Source organism: Notothenia coriiceps, unplaced genomic scaffold (assembly GCF_000735185.1).
Source record: "Notothenia coriiceps isolate Sejong01 unplaced genomic scaffold, NC01 NC01_scaffold00019765, whole genome shotgun sequence".
Taxonomy (NCBI): domain Eukaryota; kingdom Metazoa; phylum Chordata; class Actinopteri; order Perciformes; family Nototheniidae; genus Notothenia; species Notothenia coriiceps.
The window spans coordinates 301298-310590 of record NW_011352466.1 but is presented as its reverse complement, the minus strand read 5'-3'; the positions used below and the strand labels follow the sequence as shown (position 1 = coordinate 310590).

General features: G+C 42.3%; 1 protein-coding gene across 1 annotated transcript; it reads right to left on the bottom strand.

Annotated features, from left to right (window-relative positions):
* Positions 1-316: 316 nt before the first annotated feature.
* On the bottom strand, positions 317-6339 carry LOC104952268 (ATP-dependent 6-phosphofructokinase, platelet type-like; the record flags this gene model as incomplete). The annotated part of the gene is made up of 11 exons (XM_010779059.1): positions 6238-6339; positions 5420-5497; positions 5135-5324; positions 3867-4032; positions 3714-3758; positions 3486-3594; positions 3214-3309; positions 2049-2141; positions 1425-1550; positions 640-704; positions 317-437 (listed from the first exon to the last, which is right to left on the bottom strand). Coding segments are annotated over exons 1-11 (1161 nt in total), but the record flags the coding sequence as incomplete, so codon positions are not given.
* Positions 6340-9293: the final 2954 nt, after the last annotated feature.

The following is a 9293-nucleotide window of genomic DNA, read 5'->3' as shown; positions in this document are numbered from 1 at the left end:
CGAGGCTGATCAGATTTGACATGGCAACCCACCAGTGCAGTCAGAACCTTTGACTGTGTGACTTGTGATGTGAATTTCTCCGGCCGATGCTTGTATTAAAGATCCGTGTTTGACATCAGAACTCCTGCTCGTCCCGTGTCTCCTTCATGAGTCGGTGACTCCCACTGCATTGCTACACAGAAGTTTCCTCCACAAGTGGCTTCTTGGAGGAAAATTCATCTTTCTAAAAAACACATCTTCAGGCATGGTGCTGAATACTACTGTATGTGTGAGGGAAAATACTTCTGCTTGTTGTGTGTGTGAGGGGTGAGCAAACAGAGCTGACAGCCCTGTCACTGTTTTCAGGAAATGTCAAGGGTTGACTTACGACTGGCAGTTCGGATTCTGGTTTACGGTGAGCAAGCAGTTTGTACGTCCTCAGGTTGTTTTCAAAACTCCTGCAGTAAAACATGACAGATACAATCATGTTAACAATAGTGAGAGACATTTTCGGCTTCATTTTTGGCTATGTATAAGCAAGACTGGTGGTGTTCTAAATAGCACCACTATCTCTGTACACCTGTCTGTCTACGTTGGGCAACACCAAACTGATGTCTCTATCTTGAGTGACGATTGGTCCAAGCGAGCTGTCAGTAATACCTGCCCCGAAGCTTCACCGCCTCCTCAAACCGCTTCCCGTCCATGGCCCTCTGCACTTCTTGAGTCTAAGGAAAGGAGACAAGTGTTTTTAATTTTTTATTATTTCACAAACTGTACTTTCTGTATCTTAAAAAGCAAAGGCATTTTGTTTCATTTATATCAGCCAAGATTAAATATCTGTAGGAATTTGTATTGTTATCTTTTAGGTTATTATACCAGAGTAAGGACTAGCCACCCTTCTTTTTCAAGGAGACAACCTAAGAGTAAACATGTTATCTGTTCCAGCCAATAACAGAGTTAATATGTAACCTTGGTTTGACCTGTAATGGAATTGCACTCTAAAACCACTTCACAAAATGTGCAAATAATAAAACACTGTGGCAAGATTTTCCCTTCAGTTCTATCATAACCCGAAACTGGCATGCGTGTGAGTACCACAATAAAGCCTCTTTGTGCGTTTCTATGGAGATGGGTTGCTATTACATCACCATCCAGCAGAGAGTTATGGTGACCCTGCCAAATGCTTCAGATAATCATTATCCAGAAACAAATGCCTCTCAAACAATACGACTCTCTTGTGGATGTTAGAGCCACTTCAGGCCCAATGGGCTGTGCTGTTTGTCATCATTACTGAGGGCTCTCTAACCCGCCCCCATTCAGTCATTTCACACTGTTTGTATTTATGTGCTTTGCAATTTCCCCCTCTTCTCGGGCCTCCAGAGTTTTTGTAAATATGTGTTTTGTGTTGAATGTTTAGTCTGTGTTCAGTCGAGTCCAGGGCCTACCATCTGCACACACTCCATCAGAGGCAGGCGCACCGATTGGTTCCCGCGCAGAGACACCACGCAGGCTGGTGTGTTAGCTGTGGTCTCCAGAAGGGCGAGAACAGCCTCAACACCCATACGACTGGCCTGTGTGAGCAAAAACAAACACACACAAATGCATCAGCCTCCTTTGTTTCTCCTGTATACATGCCAAGTTGTCCTTCCCAAAATTAAGTGAAATTTAAGACGATCCTCCACTAAATCTTTATTTTCTGCCTCCATTTTTCGTTGGTTTGTGGTTAACATGAAGAGATTTGTCACTCGCTGTGATGCGCTGCTTCACATGCTGAGCCATAAATCTGTTAATGTGCTTAACCTAAAACCTGGGGCCATTTCTCCTCAGACACACAGAGGATTAAACGGGAAATGCACGGGACAACTGGACTTTTACTACCAAAATAACTTGAATAAAGCGCACTCTCAAAGTGTACATTAGGTTAAAAGTGTTTAACTTAAAAAGGCCAAGCATGTAGATTGTAGCCAAAGAAAAGAACATGACAATATTATGGTTTGAAAATCAGTGTATTATCAATATTGGTATAAGGGTTGAAGCAATAATTATGATTATCAGAGTGGTGTACCTACCAGGATGCGGTCAAAAGCAGATGGGGTTCCTCCTCTCTGCACATGCCCCAGGATTGTCACTCGTGTGTCGAAACCCAGGCATTTGACAACAAGCTAGGAGGGAAAATGCTTAAGTCTTAGAAAAAATATAATATACTTTATAGCTTTGTTACATTGAAATGACACATCCTACATATACGTCATGCAAATGAGTAATACTGTGAAATGATGTCTGATTGAACTTCACTTTGGAATATGCAAACAAACATGAACACGCACGTCAAACACTGAAACACCAACACAGTAGAAAAAAGCTTCAGAGAAGGGGAAACAGCAAAGCTTGAGCAAGCCATTCTAATTTTTCAGTCATGTTAGCGGGGAGCTCTTAGTTAAGATCCCAAGCGAGTATGGCTAATTCAAATCCTAATATTCAAGTAGTGGTTGAGAAAACAAAATGCTTGCCTTTTTTAAATTAAAAACAGTTAGTGCAGGGTGATGATAACCTCAGTAAGCAGTCAAATATACCCACGTGAAATTCAAAAGTATGTGTAGCAGGTAGACACTTTATAAATATCTGGGTGTGAGTTTAGTGAGGGTACCTGCTCAGGGTTTTACAGCAGTGGTAGTATCGTGACAGCCATCTTACCAAACTACAAAGTGTGTAGCACTCCAGAAACACAGCAACAGAGTCAAAGCCAGACCAGGGCAGCGGTACAGTAGTAGAGGTCAGACAGGAGGCAGTGGAGGCTGGCCACACTTTGACACGTCTGTACTTACATTCTTGATATTTTCAGTGGTAATGGGCCTGTTGTTTTGATCAATTGCCCCTTCGGCTACAATTATGATATTCAGCCTTTTCATCCCTGCTCGGTTCTATAAGGAGGCAGGGGGGGTGGAGAAACAACATGACAGAAAAACTGAGAGTGTGGCTGCGACGTGGGCTTTCAGAAGCACGGGGGCCAGAGGATGCTGACAAGGAGCTGAGAATGATATTCTTTCATGCTGACAGCTTGTGTCTGCACTTTGTAATCAGCAGCATCCTGCCGGCCTTAATGCTGGGCATCACTGCATTGTTGTGGCATTATCTTATCAGGAGCTTATTAGTATCCTGATGCCAGAAGCCTGATTTCCATCATCCGGGTCTCCGTGCTTCTGGCTTCCCCTTCCTTTGCACTCAGGTACTCACATCCTTGACTATACCAGAAGTAATAGGCGTTCCATGCCTGTCAATGGCTCCCTCTGCAACTATGATTATGTTCAGCCTTGTGCCCCTGGAACGGGTCTGAATCATAGAACAATGGCACGATTTCAAAGCAGAAACAAATATACTATAACTGAGACTAAAAACTTTCCATCCTCTGAGAAAAAATGTAATTGTCATGTTTAACAAAACGGCTATGACACTTGTACAGTACGGTTCATTGGGTTTACTGCGGGGAACAAATAAGATAGTGTTACCGCAGACAGTTTTTGACACATCTTGTCCTCCCAGCCGTCCTCCGGGGGCATCTCAGGTATCAGCACCCAGTCTGCTCCGCAAGCCAGGGCGCTGACCAAGGCCAGGTAGCTATGATAAAACACCCAGACAGAACACTGAGTGTATAAACAGAGGTGATAGTGGACGCTGTTTGGCTTTAAGAGGAATGTTTTCGGACCTGATGTTGAGTTTATCAAATGCATTCTTACCCGCAGTGTCTGCCCATGACCTCTAACACAAATGTTCTCTGGTGACTGAAAGAAAATAGAAAAATTGTTTAGGATACACTATTGCCGTCAGCCTCACTAAATATTATAGGTGTAAATAAATGGTTAAATATGAATGCTCCGTCTCCTCTTCACCTCTGTGCAGTTGTCATGATTGCGTCCACCACTTCGATGATTCTGTGCAGAGCTGAGTCCGTGCCGATTGTCATGTCAGTTCCACAGAAGTCGTTATCGATGGAGCCGACCATGCCCACGATGTGAAGGGCCGAATACTTCTGAACAGCATCAGCTTCAATTAAGCCTGAAAGGATCGTTAGGGTTAATTGTTCCAGTGTATTTTTCCAGTAATCAAGCTCATAGCTTGTTGTCAAAATATTAAAACATGAGCAGGAATGGGAACTGCTGAGATCAGTTATTTACAGTAACAAACAACACCGGTTTACAATACAAACTTCTTCAGATTATACCCTAGTCTTCTGAGCCATTGTTTTTGCTGTATAATGTATTTAATCGAGATTTTAAGGTGTTATAAATCGCACCTTTTATTAAAAATAAGTGTGAGAAATCCATCACATAATTCAATAGCAGAGCACAACCTCAAGTTATCTAACATATATTTTAGTAGATGACATGGAACAATGTGTATGTAGGGAGGCATGTGGCGCAGTGGACTAGTGCGTTGGTGTTGGGATCGGGGGGCACAGGTTCAAACCCCACTGCAGTCAGCATGTCGTTGTGTCCCTGAGACACTTCACCCCAAGTTGCTCCTGTGGGGATTGCCCACAGCATTGAGTATGTAAGTCGCTTCGGATAAAAGCGTCTAACAAGTAACATGTAATGTAATGTATGTGCAAAATCCAACACAATGAAGAGGCAGGGTCTCATATAGTAAGCAGACAGTTTGTGTCAACAGCCAGAATAATGGAAAAAAAACTGTATTTATAGGGAAGCTTAAAGATGTAAGTTTGATAGAGTGCTGCAGTGAGGCATCTAACAGTCTCATTAAGAAACCATTTAGTAATCGCCTTCTATACAAGACTTAAAAATGTCTCTTTAGAGCATGCATTTAAACTGACATGACTTTATTAAAAAGGCATCCAACAAAACCCCTTTGCAACAAAAAAACTTTGGCTTGAGAAAAAGGAAAAGAAAGTGCAAACATGCCAACTCATTTCCAGGTCGAAAGACTTATTCTTGCAGCATTCTTTGAAGAGAGGGTTGTGCAAAACATCAAACTTGCAAAGAAAAATGCACACTGATACTAGCAGGTGTTGCAGTGAGTCAGTATAGAAACATGATCTGTAAGTGACCTTTGGCTTTCTAACATCACACAGGGTTTCCAGCACACCCTCAAGAAAAAGCAGTATGAGGGAGAGGTAAAGATCACAGCTCCTCCTCAGTACCTTGGTCCACCAGCTCCGTCAGCAGCCCGCTCCACTCCTCCCTGAAGAGGTTGGCCCCGGTCAGACTGCCGTCTCCTCCGATCACACACAGGTTGGTGATGCCCTGCAGCACCAGGTTGTGTGCTGCCTTCAGGCGACCCTCATGGCTGCGGAACTCTTTACAGCGGGCGCTACCGATAACGGTCCCACCCTGATGACGAACAAAACGCCTTCAGGGAACTGTTTCCAGATCCCCTACAGTAATTTCATTAGGGGTGAGAAATGCATCCTGTGATAATCACTCACCACTTGTAGCATGCTGGAGACACTTTCCCATGAGGCTTCCTCTATGTTCTCTCCACCGTCCACCATACCCTGATACCCCTGATTTAAAAAAGACAAAGCTTGTTAGAAAAGAAATTCAAGAAATCCCCAAACACATTCTAATTCCAAACAATAAGACAACTGGAAAGATAGACTCTAAATGATGTTATTGTATTGTAGGAGTAATAATATGCCCTCAGGGATTAAGTGAAAAGGGTTATAGTGGAAGTATGCACTATAAATGTAACTATCATTCTTTTTTATTGGTGCCTTTTGTGTGTTTGTGTTGCAGTAATGTGTGGTAGAACACAGATTAATGTGGTACCTGACAGGAGTGAGTGCTGACTAAAGCCTCAGGTCAGTTATGTAACGGTACAGTGAGTGAGGAGGTCCACGACATACACAGATGTGCAGGGATCACACAGGATGAGTAAGCAGAACGCGGGCCCTCGACAAAGCCCCCTAACATCTGCTTCGTCAAAATAAACATCCCTTCAAAGATGTACTTTCACTTCAGTTTTCAGAGTGCAGCTAAAGTGCGTTAGTATGAAACACAGAAATGCTTTTCATATCTTCCATAGTTGCTAAAAAAGATGTCCTATACATTTGTTGTCGAAAAAGTGTTGACCTATTACACTTTGACCTAATTTGGTACGCACAAAAGGTATGCTATAATGTCATTTGTGATGTGGCCGCACGTCATGATTTCCAACTTTGACTGGCTTTAAAAAAGGCATTTATAAAACTATAAACAGTTACAAAAAGGCTTTAACAATTATCATCACAAAGTTTGGGCTCACCTCATGAATGAAATAAACTTTTGCTCCCACATATAACCCCATTCGAACCACGGCACGTACCGCGGCATTCATCCCTGGAAAAAAAAAAGTTATCTTAAGAATAAACAACTTTTCATTCAGAGTGAGCTTTAAGAGAGAAAACACGTCATTTGAACTGAAGCAAATCATTATATAATCCTGATCTGCTTGGCTGTTGCTGCATGGACATATTTCAAATCAGTCACAAAGAACTACAGCGGATACACTTTAATCCCCTCTAACTAAGTGTTAATGTGTCATAAATGTGAGATATAGTTTGTGTATTTGCAGCCTATCTGTATTTATAATTTTATCTATGGCTTAGGTCCAATTATTTTCTCTTCATAACACACTGACATTTTTGGTCAGACAGTTTCCCAGCTCCTCCTCAGGTTCCCAAGTTATTTTGTGGTCAGTCAGTGGACTCAGTTACCAATAAGGCAGTGCTCTGTGGCTTGAATGTCAATGACAGGTTGGCTTAAACACTGAGTGGGAATAATGGACGAGTCAGCAGATAGACAGGATTTTGGCAGAGAGGTGTAAACAGAAGAAAGGACTGAGTTATTTTTCTGAGCACAAACCGGGCAACACTAGACATCCAATGGCAGCCAGGCAGAGTTGTTACTTAGCAACACAAAGGTTACGGCCAGTGGGAAATAAATTAAGAAATTGGAGTATTTCCTAGATTTAAAATAAAACAAACAGAGCACCCCGTAATTAAAATAAAGGAGTTTACTTCTCCAGATTGTCGAAACAGTACATTGACCAACTTGAAATTTCAGTTTTATAAAATAACTATTTTCAAAATGAGCCTGGTTCAATCAGTCAGAGATGACAGAAGAGCTCAAAAGAGGGAAAATAGTGTAAAGCAAGTCTAAGATGATCAAAAATGTTTATCTTCCATTGTTCTTGTTGAGTTTAGGAGGTATAAAGCTTAAAGGTCCCATGTCAGGCTTTTCTCATCCCCTTGTGTGTTATGAAGGTCTTTATGCATGTAAACGGTCTGCAAAGTCACAAACCCTCAAAGTACACCCTGTATCGAGTAAAACTCTAACACAGAAAATACCTGTCTATGCTGTCCCAGGTCCAAATGGACCAATCCGTGGAGCTCCTCACACACCAGGATCCCTTGGCCGTCACTATCAAACGCAGTGGGGGGACCTTTAGTGTTGATTTTCAACTATCAGGGAGTCCCATTGACTTGCATAGAGCTTCCTGAACATTGAACAATATAAATCTATTCTAGTAGACCTCAACAATGGAATTATGATCAGTAGAAATGGCCATGTCATGGGACCTTTAAAGTTAGAAAGTTTGGCACTATCAATCTGCATAACTGACTCTTTCTCATGCAGACTGAGTGAAAAGACCAAGCCAAGGCTACACAATGCCCTCTGACACTGACATTCAGTTCCTGTCATGCATGCACCCGCCTCATTAGTCTGTTCTGAGGTCAACTCCATGAAGGGCTTTTGCCGTGTAAATGCGTTCATGTGTGATCTAATAGTGCATTGTAATGCAGGACAGTAGTGAGTAGCTACAGTCCATTTACCTGCTTCAGTTTGTATTGTATTGCATGCTTGAATACTGTCATGACTTAGTGGGACAATATAATAGAACAACGACTATTATTAGAAAGAGGTAGATATGTCTTTAAAAGTCAGTGTTAAAATTTATTTGTTTATGTTTATTTCCTTACATTATGATAACGTATTGGAAAACTACAACTACTAATTGTATGGAGATATAAAATATATATAGCATAACAATGTTTACGTGTTACACTTGTATGATCTCTAGTGGTTATAATCCCATAAATGGTTTTTTAATTAAAATGTCACTTTGCCACATAACATGCCTCCTCCTAGTCAGGGGCGCCGTAAGGGGGTGAAAAGTTAGGACGATTCTAAGAGCCCGTGACTGACAGGGGCCCCAAAATGTTCAGAACATTAAGAAAAAAAATATAAGTAAACTTTCATCAATCCTCAATAATTAACATTAATAGAACGTTCTATTGATAAATTATTCACTAAACTTACGATTCATTTAACTTATTTTCTTCCAAAAGTTAACGCGATTCATGGGAATCGAATAGGGTGGAGTATTAATCGTATAAGCGTAAGTATCGCGGGAGGACGTTCACGCACCTACGACCGTGCCGCAAGACCTCCGTCCGGTTTTGGTAATGGTACATTTATACCTCCCCACGTGTCTTCCCGNTCAGAGGTAAGGAGTGGGTCAGTGACTGCGTTCCACACTCCCCGGCCGGGTAAACATACTTTATGGCCTGTTATTGATCGTATTAGTTATCTATATTTAGCCCGGCCGGGGAGTGTGGAACGCAGTCACTGACCCACTCCTTACCTCTGACCAATTCAGGTTCCAGTGGAGACCTCTCTCCCTGCGTGTGCCTCTCCACCTCTGTTTCCTACTTGCTACCCTTTTCCCTCACCCTATCCTAAGGGAGTGCATGTATGTAGACACGTTAGTTTAGCTGCTATAGGCTTGGACGGTTGGGGGGGGGCACCTTACTTTGTCTTTCTGGCTGTTTGTACCTGTGTACTCTCATGTTCCGATTAACCCAGTTTCCCCCAAATCTCTTTTTTGTGTCCATATATACGCCGGGATCCTGAGTCGAGGCTAATCCTGTTGCTGTGGTCGTGAGTCCTGGATCCTCTATCCTGAGCACTGGATCTTAGTCCTGGACTTCGAGTCGTGGCTGAACCTGTCTCTGCGGTCCTGCCTGACGGTTGCTCTCCCTGAGGTTTCTCCCATGTTCCCCTTTAAACTGTGGGTTTTCTCTGGAAGTGTTTCCTTGTACGATGTGAGGGTCTAAGGTCAGAGGGTCTAAGGACAGAGGGTCTAAGGACAGAGGGTGTCAATCAATCAATCAATGTTTATTTATATAGCCCAATATCACAAATGTTACATTTGTCTCAGTGGACTTCACGGTTTGTACAGAATATCAGTATGACAATACGACACCCTCTGTCCTTAGACCCTCACATCGTACAAGGAAAAACTTCCAGAGAAAACCC